This window comes from Durio zibethinus, chromosome 22, assembly GCF_047325235.1.
Source record: "Durio zibethinus cultivar Kanyao isolate XHJ-2024 chromosome 22, ASM4732523v1, whole genome shotgun sequence".
NCBI classification, from domain to species: domain Eukaryota; kingdom Viridiplantae; phylum Streptophyta; class Magnoliopsida; order Malvales; family Malvaceae; genus Durio; species Durio zibethinus.
The window spans coordinates 22,534,410-22,553,562 of record NC_143183.1 but is presented as its reverse complement, the minus strand read 5'-3'; the positions used below and the strand labels follow the sequence as shown (position 1 = coordinate 22,553,562).

Here is a 19,153-nt window from a genome sequence, read left to right as displayed (position 1 = left end):
CTGCCCTTTTCTGGCACAATATGTACAAATCTTTTTCAAATAGACTACAAGTCCAACGACAAGGTTTTTCTTTCTTTCTTTAGAAACAACGTTGTGCAAACAAACTCGGATTAAACCGTACGCTCAATTTCTTCGTTGAGCCATGGCCATAATAAGCAACAAGGTTTTCTTTCTTTTACTTGCCCCAATATCAATTTAATACGCTGATTCTTTTCCTCAAAGTTTGGAAGTTGCCATTGTGGCTTGAGCTCAATGCACACACAATCAGTTTGGAGTATAACGTGTTCGACAGTTTGTCTCAAAGGAACTCAGTTTGTCTGAGTTTAGTCTATCTTCTCTCTTACACTGCTTAACTAGTTGTAGTATCTTATTTCTGTATTAATGAAGATGGTAACCATGATAAAGGAGTTTAAAGAAGCTCTACGTTTTGCTGCATCCGTTCAATTTTGGAGAATGGCTGTGTTATGGACAATCTCGCTCTTGACCTCGTACTTCCAGTTACACAGCAAGAGGCTCTTTTCTCGCAAAGCTCAATCCTACCCACGATGTCATCCTCCGATATCTGAGTCTCTGAGGCCTGTTTGCGTCATTACAGGCGTAAGTCTTCTTTATTTTCACCATATGTTGTCACCCCGGCCTGAATTTTTTTTTTCCTTTTGTTTCATTGGGTCATTGCTGCAGGCTACATCAGGACTGGGAGCTGCTGCTGCACACGCTCTTTCACGGGAAGGTTTCTATGTTGTTCTGGGTACTATGCTCTGCCCACAAATTTCATTTACTAATTTTTTTTGCCTTCAATTGGGTGCCATCTCGTTCTATTCTTGGTTTTGCTTGTTGTCATTGCTAATAAGCTATCCAGTGACTGCTCTTTACCTGCTTGTGTCTTTAAAACGAATGTCTCACTTGACATATATTTACGTTTGTTTCTGCAGTTGGACGATCATCCCGTTTGTTATCAAAGGTATATGCATATATACACAATAAGTTTATTGTTGTATGTGGCCTCTCATTTTATAATGCTCCTTACAATTTTTTTACTTCTGGTTGTTTATAGATTATGATAGAGATAAAAACCCAGAATGAGGATGCCCAAGTCAAAGCTTTTGAGGTTGACATGTCGTCGTTCAAATCAATTTTGGAGTTTAAAAGCTCACTTCAGCAGTGGCTTTTGGATTGCAAAATGCATTTTTCTGTGCAGCTCTTGATTAATAATGCTGGGATACTGGCAACATCATCACGATTCACGCCTGAAGGCTATGATCAGTAATTAACTACTCTAAACCTGATGCTCCATACTGCTACAAATTTATAATATTCTTTACCAGTTGGACCATGTGTTACCTGTATCTCCCAAGTTCCAATAGGTTCAATATGCTGCATTTTCTATGAGTAAAATTTGAACTTAACCTAAAAGCTCTTACTACTTGCTAATGCAGATTAAGGTCAATTGCTGTTGATTTTGAATAATCTATTTAATTTTCATATTTTCTGTTATGGGAAGGAGACCACATAAAATGTGCATTTAACTATACAATCTGATTTCCTGTCCTTTGCATCATTTTTCCTTGTGGTCACAATGTCCCTTTTCCTTCCTCAGACAAAAAATTTTGATTTCCTTCTTACAAGTTCACTCACGTTTCTCAGGATGATGGCTACAAATTACATAGGGGCGTTCTGTCTGACCAAATTTCTACTACCTCTTCTTAAAAGAAGTCTTGTTCCTTCTCGGATAGTAAATGTCACATCCTTTACACATCGAAGTGGTGAGTATCTTTTGAGATGCTGTATAGGAAATAGTCTTCTGGTCAGCAGAGTTTTTCAGAAATAGGGGAAAAAAAAAACCCAAGCTTCCCTTCCATGAAATCTTTGTTGCAAAAATATGCATGTTAGTAGCCTAGTTGACATTATTTATCAGTATGATCTACAGGTGATAATATTGCAGTGGTAAAAACTCAACATATTTCCTCTAGATGCTGCCTTTTCTTAAATTTCCCCCACAATTAATACAGTCTGCATCTTTAGCAGCAATTTTAGTTAAGAGCGGAAGATTGTTATTGCACTTTACCAATTCCCATGAAATCCTTGACAGATGTTTGCTGCAAATAACTGCATTAGTGCTCTTTGCTTCAGTTTTTGATATTCAGGTTGACAAGGAATCTGTTTCTGGGACACGTTTCTTGAGATCAGAACAATATCCATTTGCTCGTATCTATGAGTATTCAAAAGGTAAGTCATTTGTGATGGAAGATTGTTGTGATTACCTTTCATTTCGATTCTATCAATGACATGTGATTTTGTTTCAACAGTATACCTGCTTCTCTTCTCATATGCGCTCCACCAACAACTCCGCTTGATGGATAAACCTTGTCATGTCTCTGTAAAGTATATGTTTAAGCAATTTTTGTTAAACGTTTTCTCTCAAAGAGAGAAACATTTGAAACTTATCATTTATCTTTGGATGGGTTTCATAACATCTTTAGTTATATAACATCTTTATTATGCTTCATCTAGAAAAACATTCCAAGTAGGGCATCTCTGCTTCACTTTATGGTATGTAATATGGTTTGGTTTGGTTTGCTTTTGAAGTGCTGCTGATCCTGGATGTGTAAAAACCAACATCATGAGGGAACTCCCTTCGTGTCTTTCAAAGTTGGCATTTCAAGTTTTGAAGCTTTTGGGCCTTTTGCAGTTACCCAAGAATGGTGTCAGCTCTATTCTTGATGCAGCCCTTGCCCCGCCAGTAAGTTTTATTAGAGATATGTGATTATAGTTTCTTCTTACGAAGTCTTAATATCAATTAGTCACAAATGATGAATTAATTATATTGTTAGCCCCAAGCTGAAGTTTGCAACTTAGTTCAAGTAATGAACCTCCTTTGTTCTTGTCTGTTGGAAACAAAGCACCATAAGTAGAGGAAAAAATTGAAATATCTCAGGTGATTTAGTGAACCTACTGATTTCTGACTAATTGGCTCTTGTTTGTTTCAGGAAGCATCTGGAGTTTACTTTTTTGGTGGAGAGGGTAGGACTGTGAACTCTTCAATGCTTTCATATAATGCCAAACTTGCAAAAGAACTTTGGACCATGTCTTATAATCTCTTTTTGGAAGCAAGCCTTGCTTCCAAAAATACATCTAGCTCTACGTCGGATAATTTGTCATAAAATAAGGAGGTGAAGAAGATGAGAAAGAAATGTGAAGGTGGTTTCCAGAAAGAGCTTTCTGCCTCGTCTTCTTTGACTGATATTTAACCAGAAAATGTTGTGGCTCGTTGACATGGTACTTGTTGCTTTAGGTTTACTTGATCAATAGAAGATTTACATATGGGTTGCATTAATATATTCTTGGTTGTATTTCTTTTTTCTTAATATTCAAATGATAAATACAGTCAAAGTTATCAAATCATATAGATGTAATTACTATTTTTATCCATTCATAAAATTAACACATGATCAAGTTCTTGTAAAAAAATGTCAGTAATTCGTTTACTCATGAATTTTATCAAAATTATATTCATATGAAATTTGTTAAGAAAACACTGGACAAATTGAGTAAAGTGATATGCTATTATGAGCTCTAAATTCTGGTATTCTTGATTTCTTGATAAAGTTCTTTGCTTTATTATTTCTCTGCTAATTACCATCTTTTTTTGGTGTAAACATTCGTCTTTGACTCCCAAACCTACGGTCTTAATGCATCAATCGTTGGTTTCAGTGATTTACAAACCTGCTGTTGGTTTCTATTATTGAAGGAAAATATAAGATTAACCAAGTTGAGTGTGCGTGCGTGTGTGTGCAATGGCAATGAGAAGAGACATGAACGTATAGAGGATGATACAAAAGGAAAAGATGTTCAGGATTGGCGAGGAGTCCCTGGTCACATTCTAACTAGATATGATTTCCAAGAGACTTACCTCTGGCTGATTGCATATCTCCTCCAATAAAGTTTGCAAGTCACGGTGAAGTGTTATGAAACAAGTATCCCCTCGAAAGCAGCCTCGTGGATTTCCATGGCTTGTGATGTAACAACAAGCCTGCTTCTTCAGAATGTCTGTACGGTGTACTTGGAAACTTGAAGCTGTCTGAGGCTTGGCTTTTCTCTGGAGTACTTTTGGGGATCTTAAATTCCACGATTGGTTGATTGTAGTAAAACCTATGTAATATCAAAACATGCAGATTACTCTGGAGCCAAGGCTCCTCTCCCTAAAACATCAGATATATACCATAAATTAGTACTCTCGGGTTATGCTAGTCGGCGCTGAAATAGTAGGATCCCAAGGATGGTACGAATGTCAATTAGATTCTGATGATTGGCCTTATTATATCAGGGATGCTATATTTTTTAAACATGTTACTACCTTTTGGCTCAAGATTATACATTCCTGTCCTTGATGCAGCACATGTTTCGAGAACCGCTACAATCAATACTCAATTTTATTACGAGGTTGAAACAACGGATATACTGGCATGGGTAAAATTGTGTTCCAAAGTATTTTTCTACCAGAGAAATAGGAGTTGGATAGACCAGTTGCATCTACTTTACAAATGAATGTGGACCTTCTTTATCTAATGAATGGACAGTCAGTAAATTTGAAACTTTTGAGCCACTGAACTTTCAGGCTAGGCAGTACTGACAACTGCTCCTATATGGTGCTGCTGTTGAAGGAGAATAATAGCTAGTAGTATTTTACATATATGATGGTGCATGGCAAGGAAGTTGGTGCAGAAAATGTCAATCAAATCAAGGGCAGAAGGCAAAAGGCAGAAGCAGAACACTACCAGATGAATGGCATTGGCAGATTGATGTGTTGATGAACATTAAAAAAGATAGCTGACATTCTGATCGCAGTGACGTTTAAAGCATCAGTTCAGTAGCAGCTCATGGGCAGCAAGCATTGCAACCTTCTTGCATAATCACTTGGATGCTGGATCCTTAATTTTTTGCTATGTTTTTTCAAATTTTTTTCTTTTTTTATGGATAATTTGGTTTTTTCTTTAACTTGTAATTGAAATTTATTTTTGCATTTGCTTAGTCGAAGCCCAAAAATCATTCAGTAATATCAATAAAAAAAAAAAAAAAAACCACTGAGCATTTAGCTCGTTCACATATTGGGGCTGAAATTGTATGGGAATGGGATGAAGGCCCAATCCACCTAACTGTAACAAACATTACAGTATCCAATTTGTTAACAGTAATTGTCTTGTATTCGGCTTTTGGGCCCTCCTCCCCCATTTTTCTCTTTTATTCCATCAGGACCTAAAAATCAGTATTAGCCGTCCGATCCTTTTGCATGTGAGGGTTCAGCATCATCAAGCGTGGACCTTTATGTCATGTAATAATTTCTCCATAACCCTAACACCAACAACGACATGCTTGAAATAACATAAAAAAAAGAAGGGAAATTTCTCTTTCACTTTCTTTCTTTGATTTTAGGGTTTACGATTTCACCTTTTCTTTTTCTTTTTTTTAAATTTTATCTCAATTTAGAAGGGCTTTTTTTTTCTTTTTAAAATTCCAAGTTAAGGATCGTCCATTTTGTGAAAGAGGTAAGCAAGTTCTTCTGAACTTTGCTTTTTTATGACTCAGTCGATTCCCCTTTTCTTGTTTATTTAGTTCTTCTTTTACGGTCTGATTAATTGATATATTACGACTCGTATGAATTGCTACTAATTGAAAATCTCTTTGTGATATGATATGAATTTTATATATTCTTTTAATTGTTTATATTATTAGTTCAGATTACATGTAACAAGTTAAGTTTTGGGTTTCATCCCGATGGCTTATGTAGTGCTATTTTATTTTCTCTTATGGGATTAGAAATTTACTGATTTTGGAGGGAAACTTTTTTCCGTGGGTTTTTTTTCATATTGGTTTTGGATGAGTGAGGTTCATGATAAAAAAGAGATGGCATTAGACCATCTAGAGTTTGGTTTTTTTTTCCTAGTTCTAAATCTAAGGACTTTATGTGGTTTTAGATATATATTGGACAAATGTCGACTGCAGAAGCAGCAGCAGCCACTCTTGGCCCGCGGTATGCGCCTGATGATCCTACTCTTCCGAAACCTTGGAAGGGGCTGATTGATGGAAGCACTGGCCTTCTGTATTATTGGAATCCTGAAACCAATATCACCCAGTATGAAAGGCCTGCCGTTTTGCCTCCACCCTTGCCACCTGGTCCACCTCCTGCAGTTTCCACACCTAATCTAGCTCCAATCCCAGTTGCCCACTCAGTGCAACCTAACGGTGTGGTGGCACAGATGGGCCAAAAGCAAGTTGCCCAGGGCTCACAACAGCAGGGGCAACAAGGGAGCCAGTTAACTCTACAGCAAGGACAAGTAATGGGACAGCAGCAGGGTTCAATGTTAGTGCAGGTTTCTGACCAGCAGGGCTCACAACAATCAGGTCCGCAAATGGGACAGCCTGGGCAGTTTATTCCACAGCAAAATAGGCCACAGATGATGCAGCATCCAAACCAGCAAATGATGTCTCAAATGGGGCAGCAAATGTCTCAACAGCCCAGTCAGCATATGCCACAGCCACAAGGCCTGCAGCCAGGGCAGCTGATGCCCCAACAGACCATTCATCAGATTCCTCAGCAGCTAGGGCAGCAGACAATGCAACATCAAAACTCACAAATGGCACAACCCCAAGGACATGAATATGCACATCATCATTTGCAGTATATGGCATATCAACAAGATGTGTTTCCACAGGGGCAACAAAGTTCTCAGCAGCCGGCTTCACATGGTGCACAGCACCAGGGTCAGCATTATCCAAATCAAGAAGATTATAGGGCAGCAGTTCCCAAAAGGGAGGATGTTGATTTTCAACTAGGGAACCAAACTGGGTTTTCTCCTTCCCAGTTTCAACAGATGGGCACGTCTTCTTCTCAGAACCACTCTGCTGGAACTAATTCAGTTCAGATGCCCCAAACAGGTTTCTATTTGGGTCAAGCGCAGCAGTTTACTGGCTCTTCCGTCAATATGCAACAGCCAACTTCTGTGGCAAATTCACAACAAACTGGAACAGATGTGGTACACCAGCAGCAGGTTCATAGGTTTCAGAATCAGATGGGCCCATCCATTATGCAGTCTAATATGCATCCTCCAGGTTTAAACACCGGTTATGAAGATAATCTACATGGCAGGCCTAGAAACAGTTACTTCTTTAATGGTAGAAAAGATGGGCCAATGATGGATCCACAACAGCGCTCACTTTCAGCTATACCCATGGTGAGATATCGACTAGTATTTTCATTTTTGGAATATATATATATATATATATATATATATATGTTGGCCAATATAATGTAGTTATATTGGTGGTTAATTTGGGAAACCTCTCCTTTGTTGGTATGTGCAAATGCCAATTATTACTTATTTTCCAAATGCCTGTATAAATGTAGGATCATATTACTTCCAGTAATCAAAAGCATGAAACCTGAAGATTTATGCGGTTTACACTCTTGGTCAGGGTTAATGATGATTTGACAGCATATATGTAGAGGCAGGACTGAGATGAGGAAATGTTTGGAATTAACTGTTCTTGGCACATGTCTGCTGAATTTAAGATCCATTTGAACTCTTATTATACCTACTTTCCCATATAAAATTTTCATCATTTCTAGAGAGTTGTTTGGAAATGATGGGGTAATCATTTTGTCGTGTGTGGTAAAAAGAACTTTGAGATCCCTAGTTCTGGATTTCTTTTCTATTTCTTATGTTAGTTCATAAATGCAACTCATTTACACCTTTTGCTAGATAAAGCATTCATTATATCTCCTGTTCCTCTTCCCAGTTTTTAAAATTGATTGCTTGTGAAATTAAGTATATTTATTCATTTATTTCATGAAAAGATGCTTCTTATTCTTCATGCAACTAATCGATTATTGCTGACATTTCGTAATTCATATGTTTATGCATTTTTCTGATAATGCTGCTTTTTTTTCAGGAGACGAGGGTGGGTGGCCTGCCACCTCAAATTGTCATACCTGGTCATGGTGGGGGATTCAATGTTATAGGAGGTCATGCAATGCATAACATGTATGGTCATACTGGTCCACCTTATCCAAACAATGCCTTGATGAGGCCTCCGTTTGTTGCCTCCGCAGATACTGCTAATCTGTCTCCAGCTGAAGCATATCGTAAACAACATGAAGTCACGGCAACGGTCTGTATTTCATCTTGTCTGGCTAATTTTATGTGTTGTTATTGAATTTTGAAAATGCCTGATAGTTGATATATGAGTATTCATAAACTAGTTGACCAGAATAGAATAACCAATTGCTGGGGAATTGGGGTTGGATAAATATAATTTCTCGAAAACCTTCTGATGCTTTGTGCATTACTCGTCTTTCCTCTGAATTTGCTGTTCCATTCCTTGCCATCTTTAAAGAATTGTCTTTGTTTTAATGGTGAAGAGTTAATTGCTTTTGTCAATTTAGATTATTCACAAGTTTGGTTGTTTATTATATTGCATAGGGAGACAATGTTCCAGCACCATTTATAAGATTTGAAGACACTGGTTTCCCTCCAGAGATACTGAGAGAGGTAAGTATTACAGATGCTGTGATCCCTAAATCCATGGTTTGGAACCAAATATGAGATGATGTTTGTACCATTTGGTGTTATTATTGCTTTTCTTTTTTTAAATTTATGTTAAATTTATTCTTTTTGCTTGTCGCAGGTGCGATATCTGCTCCAGAGGAGCAAATGTCGTACGCTGCACTGCAATTGGTACACTTACAAATGCAACAAGTATTCTCATTTTTGGAGGCTGCAAAATGGACAGTTGGAGCCTTTCTTGTGCAACTTCTAGAAGGGTGGTTGGCCCTTCATCCAAATCACACTTGATGTGACTGGGACCTTGCTTAATGGCTCCGCCTCTTATTTCTTTATTGCCCTCTTTTGTTGCCTCAAGTTGCTTCTGTAAGCAACCATATACTTATGGATTTTTAGTTAAAGTACATGATAATTGAAATGGGTGTTTTATGCTCTATTTTCTTCTAAGAACATATAAGATCCAATGTAAATTCTGTTAATACTCACTATCTATGTTTTATACTCTCTTTCAGATTCATTCTGCTGGTTTCTCATCTCCCACTCCAATACAAGCACAAACATGGCCCATTGCACTGCAAAGTCGGGACATAGTGGCAATTGCTAAAACTGGTTCTGGTAAAACGTTGGGCTACTTGCTTCCCGCCTTTATTCTTTTGAGGCAACGCCATAACAACCCTCAGAATGGCCCAACAGTGTTGGTTTTAGCACCAACCCGGGAGCTTGCTACACAAATACAAGAAGAGGCCATCAAATTTGGCCGATCTTCAAGAGTCTCTTGCACGGTGGGGCTTGACTGCTCTTGTTCTTTTTAGTTTTTTAAAAAATAAATGATTGTAATAAAATACTTGCTAATACAAACACACACACACACACACACACACCAAGCAGAGCTAATTATTTCCTTTCAACTGAATGTGGTTTTTCCGATTCTCTCAAATTCCTTTTCAGTGTTTGTATGGTGGAGCTCCAAAGGCTAATCAATTGAAAGAGTTAGATCGAGGAGCTGATATTGTAGTGGCAACTCCTGGTCGGCTAAACGACATCCTTGAAATGAAGAAGATTGAGTTTGGGCAGGTGTCACTCCTCGTTCTTGATGAGGCAGATCGAATGCTTGATATGGGTTTTGAGCCCCAGATCCGCAAGATTGTTAATGAGATACCTCCTCGCAGACAAACTCTGATGTACACAGCAACCTGGCCCAAAGAAGTTAGAAAGATAGCAAGTGACCTCCTTGTCGATCCTGTCCAGGTGAACATTGGCAGTGTTGACGAGCTTGCTGCCAATAAGGCTATCACCCAGGTATATTCTTAGATAATTGATTGGCAGTCTTATTCTTGGAATGTTGAGGACTAGATGGTTTGATTGGAATTTGGTTAATGGTTCACCTTCAAAATATTGAAATTGCTGTAGCTCTTATGCATAGGAGATTGTCATGGAAAACACTCTCTTGTTTTGACTAATATTGACTCCTGATTTTACCTTGTGAGATTGACATTAATTAATTATGTCAATTCTTGTTGGTATGGTAAGTTTGAGAAAATGCTAGGTGTGAGTTCCTTGGAAACAGTGATAAATTATCAAGTTATTTAACTTTTGTAGATAGCTATCAACCTTTTTCAGTTATTCCTGGCGGTGTATTTGGGATTGCAATGTCTTATGCAGACGTTCAATATTCCATTGCTTATAAACATTTCATGATTTGGCAGTATGTTGAGGTTGTCCCCCAGATGGAGAAGGATAGGCGCCTGGAGCAGATTCTCCAAGCTCAAGAACGTGGTTCAAAGGTTATTATTTTTTGCTCCACTAAGAGGTTGTGTGACCAGCTCGCTCGTAGTCTTGGACGCAACTTTGGAGCTGTTGCATTCCATGGAGATAAATCTCAGAATGAAAGGGACTGGGTTTTGAGTCAGTTCCGAACTGGGAAATCCCCAATATTAGTTGCTACTGATGTTGCTGCCCGCGGGCTTGACATCAAAGATATAAGGTTAGTTCTTCTCTCTTCCTTTTTGCATTCAGATCTATTTTAGTCAGTAAATCAAAATATTACATTCTTAAAATTTTCTTGCTACAGGGTGGTTATCAATTATGATTTCCCTACTGGCATTGAGGATTATGTTCACCGAATTGGAAGAACTGGGAGAGCTGGTGCAACTGGTGTGTCATTCACCTTTTTCTCTGAGCAGGACTGGAAGTATGCCCCTGACTTGATTCAAGTTCTGGAGAGAGCTAACCAGAATGTGCCCCCTGAGGTGCGAGAGATAGCTTCTCGTGGTGGGCCTGGTTTTGGGAAGGATCGAGGTGGAATGAGTAGATTTAGTTCTCCTAGTGGTAGTGGTGGGCGGTGGGATTCTGGAGGCCGTGGTGGTATGAGGGATGGTGGCTTCTCTGGCCGTGGTGGAATGAGGGATGGTGGCTTTGGTGGACGCGGTGTCAGAGGTGGTGGTTTTGGCGGGCGTGGCGGTATGAGGGATGGTGGCTTCAGTGGTCCTGGAGGAAGGGGTGACCCATTTTCTGGACGTGGAAACAGAGGACGTGGATTTGGTGGCCCTGGTGGTGGCCATGCTGGTTGGGGCAGAAATGAGAGAAGCTTGCATGATCGTTTTAATAGTTTTGATGGGCGGGGACGTGGTCGTGGACAGGGACGATTTGATAATAGAAGAGGCTTTGCTGATAGGAGTAGGGGCAGAAGTTATAGCCGAAGTCCTGACAGGGTTCGAGCACGGCGTTATAGTAGAAGCCGCAGCCGCAGTCGGAGCTGGAGTCGAAGCCAAAGCAGGAGCTTGTCACGTGGTCGTAGTCGCAGCTACAGCCGTAGCCCTGGCAGTAGCTACAGCCGTAGCCCTGGCCGCAGCCGAAGCCGAAGCCGAAGCCATAGCCGTGGTCACAGTCAAAGCCGTAGCCACAGCTATGATAGACATAAGAAGCCAAACGAGCAGAACTATGACCAGAAGGATGATTCAAAGCTGGCATTTGATTCTCCTCCTGTTTCCCGAATGTCTCCAGGCACACAAGGCAATTCATTGCCTGAAAATAATTCCGTAAAACCATTACAAGCAGTTGAAAGTTCTGAGCTACTTCGTGGAGATGTTGGTGCTGACCAAGTTCATCAGTCGGTGATCGAGCCCTAAGTTACGTCTTTGCTGGTTGGCAATTAGCATCCAGTTTTGGTTGATTCTCTATTTGGAACCCAACTTGTGTTGGTGCCAGCTTCCTATAGTATGATGATGCGGATAATGAGTTAAGGTCTGGTTTAGAATGGCGAAAATCATAATCAGACCAGCTGATATGACAAGCTGCTGCTTTTTGGAATTTCTGTTTTAGGATCACCAACAATAATTGTTTTGGTATCCAAGGGTACCATTACAAACTACCTACATTCCCTTGAAGACTTTTGCTGCGATTCATCTAGTTTTTGGTTAATGATGTCTTATGTGATTAAACTAAAAATTTATATAATTGCATCCTGAAGTTGTTATATTTCTGAAGAAATACTTTGAAATTTGTTGTTATTGCTCATATAAACTAAAAAGTGTCATCTAAGTAATTCTGAAACCTTACTCTTCTGCATTCTTTAGTTTTTATGTATTATGAAATGTGGAAACCAATAATAGTATTAGGTTTAGGGCACTTGGACTTTTTGAAAAGAAGAGGGCTAAGACTTAAGACATGAGATTGATAAACACACACTCAACAGGGAAATGAAGCTGAGAGCAAAATATTCTGATTCTAAGCATAATGAATAAAGTGCCAAAAGCAGGGGCACTTAGCATTTTGTATACATATTTTTCTGACACTTTTGTTGGATTGAAATTCATTATTCGTTTAAGTTGATCATTGATGGAACTAAATACTAAGTATTGGTAGTAGTTTTTAAATCAAAAGAAAAAAGAAATGCTGCAAAAATTTTCTTCTCAAGGCATGTACATCTTCTTCCACAAAATAAATTGTTACAAGAATTGTTACTAATAAAGTGCATTCCATTTTATCCATCTTGCAGAAGCCAATACCTAACAAAGGAACCTTCCTGTTAATTTCATTCACCGCTCTTAAAAGTGTTGTTGACTAAAATAGGCCTCCCAACTTCCTTTCCATTGGTATCAGACAACAGTTCCTACCAACACCTTTGTTTTTTCAGTTTTTAATTGCACTCTGACTTAAACTCCAAATTTTTTTTCCCATTTTCTTTTTGTTTAAACTTCCATTTCAAACTATGTATCATACGAATATATTGTCAATAAATTTTAAGTTGGTTCATAACAAAATTGAGCTGACTAATAATGTTATAATTTCATTTGGATAAGTGATGAGATTGTTTTTGGTGAGAGTGAAAATAACGATGAAAATGAGATTAATTACTATAGTATGGATTTAAAATTAATAGTGAGATATGTGTTTAGATGCAAAAACATCGATGAAGATGAAGTGAAAAGAAAAAATAACCATTAAAAACATTAGAGTAAAAATTATATTAACAAAAAATTTAAATTATTTAATATTTATAAAATTAGTTAAAATTTTATTAATTAATTAATTTATTATATAATAAATAAAACTTGTTCATTATAATTAATTAATTTATTTAATAAATTTTAAATAAAAATAAAAATTAAAGTATAAAAATATTTTTATCTTTATAATATAAAACGAAGGATGAAAAAGAAAACAACAATGAAGTCCAGTGCGTTTTTTCGATTGAAACTAAATCCTCCAACGAAGAAAAAGAGATAAATGTGATGCAGCTTTGACATCAAAATGAATGTTAAATATAACGAACACAAATTTTATTGGTAACTGAGGTGCAGTTGAAATCAAATGGAGCCTATATTTAAAATAAAAATGAGCATTGCATCAAGTAACATATTTGATGCCAAATGGAATAATTATTGCCCCCATTGTCATTCACCATTTATCTGTTTAAGAAATAAAAATTATATTGCCAAATGGGTAGTTTAGTCTACCATTTCATTGACCCATTCCATATGATTTCTAAATAACCTTCAATCCAAAAATAGAAAATTTACCTTCCCAAACATCTTGTTGTTGCACTTGCTTCCCATATTGCCAATGAAACTTTAAACTCATCTGCCTATATTAATGGCATAAACCTTTCATCAAGCATTTTGATTCCGTCATACTTTTTAAAAATTCACAAGTTAGTTTGTAATTTAGTACTTTTATTACATTTAAACAAGTTCTTAATTTTACGAACATTTATTTTGTATTTAAATAAATTTTTTATCTGAAATAAAAATTTATTTGAATATAAAAAATATAAATACTTATTTTAAAAACAAAATAATTTAAATGTTTTTTTTAATATTTTAACCTATTATTTTCTAATAAAAATACATTGTTTTTTGTGTAAATTAAATAAAAAATTATAAATAATGAAGATGAAATTTCAATTTGAAATCTAACTCTTACACTTTAGTCATAGGAGCCAAAGCCTTGTGTTCTAGAAAATCTGAACATCTGTTGTTAACAGTATGGATACTTGGTCGCTAAGAAATGAGAAAAAAAAAAAAAAACATAAGGATAACATCACTGCTAGGTTGTGTGTATTAAATTAAAATATTGAAGTCTTTCAAAATTTTTGAAGTGCATGAGGCTAAATTGGTCATTTCATTCCTTTGAGAAATTGTCCCCAATTGACTACAATTTTCAGAGGGAAATCTCCCTTCCTTAATTGGGTAAAAAGCAAGGAGGGAAATTTGGGTACTACAGAAATAAATAGAGGGAAAATTCAATCTCATTCTCAGAAAACAATGTCGGCAAACAATTTAAAGAAAATATGATTGGACTGTCATCTCAAAAGCCTGACGGTACCGCCACGCTTCAACTTCCGCGTTTGTTTAGGAGTTTAAAGGAGTGGCAATCTCGATATTAACGAAACCAATCGGGACCATTCTCGTCAACTCAATTCTCTGGTTTTCTCTTTTAACCCACACCAAAACCGCCCTTTTCAAGTCTCCTGTTTCCCTTCCTTTTATATATTTTTATTTTTATTTTAGAAGGTTAGGGTTACTCTTCGAAGGAAATGTTGCAGAATCCCCCTTTTTTGTCTCTTTAAATTGCAGGAATTTCCTCTGGAGCAGCTTTGCAGGTCAACCATGGCTTGATTCTTTGATTTTCCGGTAAAATTCTCTCTTCATAACCCCCTTTTTTTACCCCGTTTTACTTTCCTTGAAATTGATTTACTTTGATTGATCGTCATCCTTTTTACCATAAATGGAGACCTGGAAACTTGAAATTATCCATTTAAAGATTGATTTGGAGCTGGGTTTGTGGTGTTTTGTTGAGCTTGTTATTGTTTTTATTGAGTTACTTTTGATGGATGCGTTTACTTGGAGAGGGTATTTGATTCTTTCAGTGTTGTAAAGTTGTTTCTTGAAATTGCTTCAACTAATTTCAAAATATAAATTGTTGTTTTGCGGATTTCTAAGAGTTGCTGACTTATGACGCTTTTCCCCTCTCAGGTTCCAAATCTAATAGCTTAATGGAATCCGCTTTGTTGCATGCCATTGCTTGCCTTTCATGTGATTTTCTTTAGTGTTTTCTTCCCCTGAAATGTCTTCTTTTCTTGTCTTTTTTTTGTGTTCCTAGCCCTGGGGTTTTTGGCGGGGTGTTGGTGTGACCAACCAAAATAGAAGTCTACCATGTGATTTTCTTATAGGATTCCCGTTGGATTATTTTATCTTCTCTTTTACTTGACTCTTTTAATCAAGGGATTGTTGCTCTGATATGTGCTACCGGCATACATATAGTTGTTTTTTCCTCCTGTGTAAGTATAAGCGGGAAAAAGAGTTTTACTTGAGATTTGTTAATCATTAATATGATTGTCCATTTTCACTTTCTCTTGTTTGAACTAGTAAAATAAAATCCCTAGTGGGCTTTGCCTGAGCAGTAGTGGATGTGTAAAAATTCTGCTGTCTACTTTTACAGCGGTGGCATTCTTGGAATGGGTATGTTTATTGTTTCTGAACATCAAAATGTAAAAACAAACCTGGTATATTTTCCTAGTAATTGAGGACTGTAGCTATTCGGTATCTTAATCAGTTAAAAAAATATTGTTTGCTTCATATTGGTTTGCTTGGGTTTGTCTTATGTATTCTTGTTATTCCAATAGATGTATTACAATGACATTTAGTGCATTGAATTTCAGATTCAAGTTTCTCTGCTAAAGCCATATAAGACAAGTCCACTTCTTGAACAAGTTGAAGCTATGTACCAGGAAGGAGCCCCTGAGTTTGTTATTGATCAGGGAATGTACTACCCTACTGCCACCAACTATGGGTATTATTGTACAGGTAGTTTAAATGCCTTTATTGTATTCACATGGTGATACTTATAGAATCTCAAGTGAACACTGCTGATTGCAATTGGACAGGTTTTGAAGTACCCGTTGAATGGGAGGACCACCAGAATATTTTTAGCGTAGATGGTGCAGATGTCCAATATGCGGTGGGTAAACTAATCTTTCTAACTCTATAACAGATACCTTTGCATCCAAGATAAGTTGCTTTTTAATGATTTATCATTTCAAAATTTGCTTAACGCCTTCTTTCTCTTCTTCAGGGTGCACAAACTGAAACTTTGCCTTGTGTATATTACTCACCTAGCTATGCATATGCACATTCTCCATACAACCCATACAATCCTTACATACCTGGTGCTGTGATGGGTGATGGTCCATTTGTAGGAGCGCAACAATATTACACCGTTCCCACTTACCAAAATCCTATATCTCCAACTTATGTTCCTGTTGTCATTCAACCGGATGGCAATCCAAATAGTTCTACAGACACTTTGTTAGATACTCGTGCTTCAATTGCTAATAGACCTGATGGAAGGGGAGTTAAACATAACTTTGCTTCGGCATCTGCAGCCTTTTCCAGAAACTCTTCAAAGTCTGTTCCAAATCAGACAGATTCATTGACCAGGGTGTCTGATGGACAAAGTAAGTATTCTGCAATCCATGGAAGCACTCCTGATAGTTCTGGGCCTGCTTCAGCACGCTCTCCTGAGGTACATTTGCTTAGTTTCTAATTTGAACTTACATTGAATTTGACTTTCTTGAATTTTGATGGAAATGCTATAGCTTGTCACCAAGTACCATATTTGAAGGTTCTCATTTACTAATTATCTTTCTAGGGTAGAATTGCTTCTGGTTCAATTCAGCCCATTGGCAACATCCCTGGTGGGAAACTTCCATCTCATCGTAATCAATTAAAAACGGATCTTCCTGTTGGTAATGCCTTTCCTGACTATGGATCAAGTGCTTCTGGACGTGGTGCCCTGGATAAGCTTCGATCCAAGATCCATGTTGGCAGGGTTTTCAATGATGCACATGGATTTCCGGATACATTGGGTGAGCAGAATCGAGGCCCTAGAACCAACAGATTAAAAAACCAACTCATGGTTAAAGCCTACACAAGTAAAGCAGGAAATAGTGATACTGAAGGAAACATCGTTATTTATACTGACCAATATAACAAGGATGATTTTCCAATTGATTATGTTGATGCAAAGCTTTTTGTAATAAAATCATATAGTGAGGATGATGTACACAAGAGTATCAAATACAATGTTTGGTCGTCTACACCCCATGGGAACAAGAAACTGGAGAGTGCTTTTGAAGATGCACAGAAAATAGCTGCAGGGAAACCTAGTGGCTGCCCCATCTTCCTGTTCTTTTCTGTGAGTTCTATGCCTGTCTGTTTATTAAGGGGCTTATATTGATTTTTTACCATTCTAGATTTTTCTTAAATAGAAGTGATTGTCCATTCGATTTCTGACATATTAACTACTCCAATATGATACTTTGTCCACACAGGTTAATGCCAGTGGGCAATTTTGTGGTGTTGCGGAGATGATTGGCCCAGTTGACTTCCAGAAGGATATGGATTTTTGGCAGCAAGATAAGTGGAGCGGAAGCTTCCCTGTCAAGTGGCACATCATTAAAGATGTTCCAAATAGCCATTTTAGACACCTCATATTAGAGAACAATGAAAACAAACCAGTGACTAATAGCAGGGATACGCAAGAGGTATGCTCAGAGCTTTTAGCTTTCTTCTAATTGAGGGCAAACAATCAATAAGAAATTTGGTTTAATATTCTTTTAAAAGTTCATATCTCCCGAGTCCTGACATGGCTATCTGGGCTTCTGAAATTTGATTTTCTTACTCCAAGATTATGATCTTGATGAGATCTTCTTGTTATTTTGTTACTTATAAAATGTTTCTTCGAGTGCAGATAATGTACAAGCAAGGCATGGAGATGCTGAAAGTATTCAAAAATTACACAATGAAGACCTCTTTACTTGATGACTTTATGTACTATGAAAATCGACAGAGAATCATGCAGGAAGAGAAAGGCAGACTACTAATTAAAAGCTTTGAGAGCCCAGTCCTGGCACCTGCATTCGATCCTGCCAATAAGCTAAACTATGTTGAGCTACTTCTGAATGAAAATGCGAGAATTACCAAGCAAAATGATCCTGAACTGTTGAAGAGAACTGTTCCTTCATCTAGTCAGCAGGTTTCTGCAGATTCTGATATGACTAATGCAAGAACCATGAATGAAAATGTAGAACGAATTGCCATTGAGTCCAAAGATGATGCATCTACTTTAAGGATTGGCTCGCTCACAATAAATCCAAGGCAGGATGAGTCTAAACCCTCAGCAGATGCTGCAGTTGCTGCTATGAATACTGATGCTGCTGAGTTGGTAAATGTAGGATCAGTGCCAGTAAAAGTCAATGGATTTACTGAATCTTCTGGTTTTCTAACAGTTGGTACTATTCCACTTAATCCCAAGACCCTGCAGCTTGATGGAGGTGTTTCTGCTAAAAAGGGTGCTAATCATGCTGAGTCTTATGGCTAACTGGGGCTTATTTTTCGGCTGGAACATACTAAAACCTAGTAGCTATGCTGCAGTCTTGACTGTTGTAAACCTGAGTGTATCGGCGTACTCATTGTTACAGGCTGGTTAATCAAAATAGTTGTTCAGGTCAGCTTTTGCTATTTTTCACCCCCCACTTTTCTTTCGTCGTTAGTCTTTACGTACCCAAAGCTGGTTTCCAATCCATTGATACTCCATTATACTGACAGGCAGTGTTTTAGTTTTTGTGGGGGGGTGCTTCTTGCTTTTGTTTCTGAAATTGTGGGAATACAAGTGTAATCTTTTATTTTGCATTTCAATATTGATACAAAGAAATCTCTTTTTCTTTTGCAAGATAACATTACCAGTGTTTCCCTTTCGAGTTAAATATGTACTCTCTTTTTCTTTGTGGGTTGTTTACAAGTTAGTGATTGTTGACAGTTGATGAAGGAGGGAAAGGGGGAAATTGTTCCTTGTTAAGAGTTAGTGGTATAGTTTTGAAATTCTTTCTTTGTTAAAGTTCTTGTGTTACACACTTGGTTTGGGAAGAATTATGATGAAATTTTATGGTTAAAATCGAGTCCATAAAATAAAAACTCGAATTATGTTTCCAAAATCAACGTAAACAACTTTGTTGTAAGTAAGGTGGTGAGAAAAGAATAGCTGATGGCATTGCCAATTGTCACCTTCTCTCTCTGTCTGAAATAGCAATATAA

The 19,153-nt window shown here is 37.4% G+C and overlaps 3 protein-coding genes across 4 annotated transcripts; all 3 read left to right on the top strand.

Moving 5' to 3' along the window:
* The first annotated feature begins 7 nt into the window (after positions 1–7).
* Positions 8–3,429, top strand: LOC111306970 (uncharacterized). Of its 2 annotated transcripts, none has more exons than XM_022905027.2 (10): positions 8–163; positions 406–597; positions 682–748; positions 933–961; positions 1,055–1,263; positions 1,645–1,763; positions 2,131–2,226; positions 2,307–2,382; positions 2,587–2,740; positions 2,988–3,429. In XM_022905027.2, the coding sequence occupies exons 1-10, from the start codon at positions 143–145 to the stop codon at positions 3,159–3,161; spliced, it is 1,137 nt and encodes a 378-aa protein (XP_022760762.1). In that variant the 5' UTR covers positions 8–142; the 3' UTR covers positions 3,162–3,429. The 2 variants fall into 2 exon arrangements, with proteins under 2 accessions (XP_022760762.1, XP_022760761.1); XM_022905026.2 differs by having other exon boundaries at positions 388–597.
* A 1,951-nt stretch (positions 3,430–5,380) lies between these two features.
* Positions 5,381–12,115, top strand: LOC111306968 (DEAD-box ATP-dependent RNA helicase 40-like). Its single transcript, XM_022905019.2, has 8 exons — positions 5,381–5,543; positions 5,973–7,229; positions 7,948–8,166; positions 8,478–8,546; positions 9,071–9,340; positions 9,507–9,857; positions 10,265–10,542; positions 10,630–12,115. Exons 2-8 carry the CDS (start codon positions 5,988–5,990, stop codon positions 11,684–11,686), a joined length of 3,486 nt encoding a protein of 1,161 aa, XP_022760754.2. The 5' UTR covers positions 5,381–5,543; positions 5,973–5,987; the 3' UTR covers positions 11,687–12,115.
* A 2,407-nt stretch (positions 12,116–14,522) lies between these two features.
* Positions 14,523–18,796, top strand: ECT6 (evolutionarily conserved C-terminal region 6). The gene is made up of 7 exons (XM_089751266.1): positions 14,523–14,692; positions 15,721–15,865; positions 15,946–16,019; positions 16,134–16,583; positions 16,710–17,255; positions 17,392–17,604; positions 17,811–18,796. Exons 2-7 carry the CDS (start codon positions 15,781–15,783, stop codon positions 18,438–18,440), a joined length of 1,998 nt encoding a protein of 665 aa, XP_089607392.1. The 5' UTR covers positions 14,523–14,692; positions 15,721–15,780; the 3' UTR covers positions 18,441–18,796.
* Positions 18,797–19,153: the final 357 nt, after the last annotated feature.

Bases quoted from the DNA above. Each gene is read 5' to 3' on its own strand.
- LOC111306970 (XM_022905026.2), top strand. From the start codon at position 143: ATGGCCATAATAAGCAACAAG. The intron at 598-681 runs GTAAGTCTTCTT...TCATTGCTGCAG, and splicing joins CTGTTTGCGTCATTACAGGC to GCTACATCAGGACTGGGAGC. The intron at 2,741-2,987 runs GTAAGTTTTATT...TGTTTGTTTCAG, and splicing joins ATGCAGCCCTTGCCCCGCCA to GAAGCATCTGGAGTTTACTT.
- ECT6 (XM_089751266.1), top strand. From the start codon at position 15,781: ATGTACCAGGAAGGAGCCCCTGAGTTTGTTATTGATCAGGGAATGTAC. The intron at 16,584-16,709 runs GTACATTTGCTT...TTATCTTTCTAG, and splicing joins CTTCAGCACGCTCTCCTGAG to GGTAGAATTGCTTCTGGTTC. The intron at 17,256-17,391 runs GTGAGTTCTATG...TTGTCCACACAG, and splicing joins CCATCTTCCTGTTCTTTTCT to GTTAATGCCAGTGGGCAATT.
- LOC111306968 (XM_022905019.2), top strand. From the start codon at position 5,988: ATGTCGACTGCAGAAGCAGCAGCAGCCACTCTTGGCCCGCGGTATGCG. The intron at 7,230-7,947 runs GTGAGATATCGA...CTTTTTTTTCAG, and splicing joins CACTTTCAGCTATACCCATG to GAGACGAGGGTGGGTGGCCT. The intron at 9,341-9,506 runs GTGGGGCTTGAC...ATTCCTTTTCAG, and splicing joins CTTCAAGAGTCTCTTGCACG to TGTTTGTATGGTGGAGCTCC.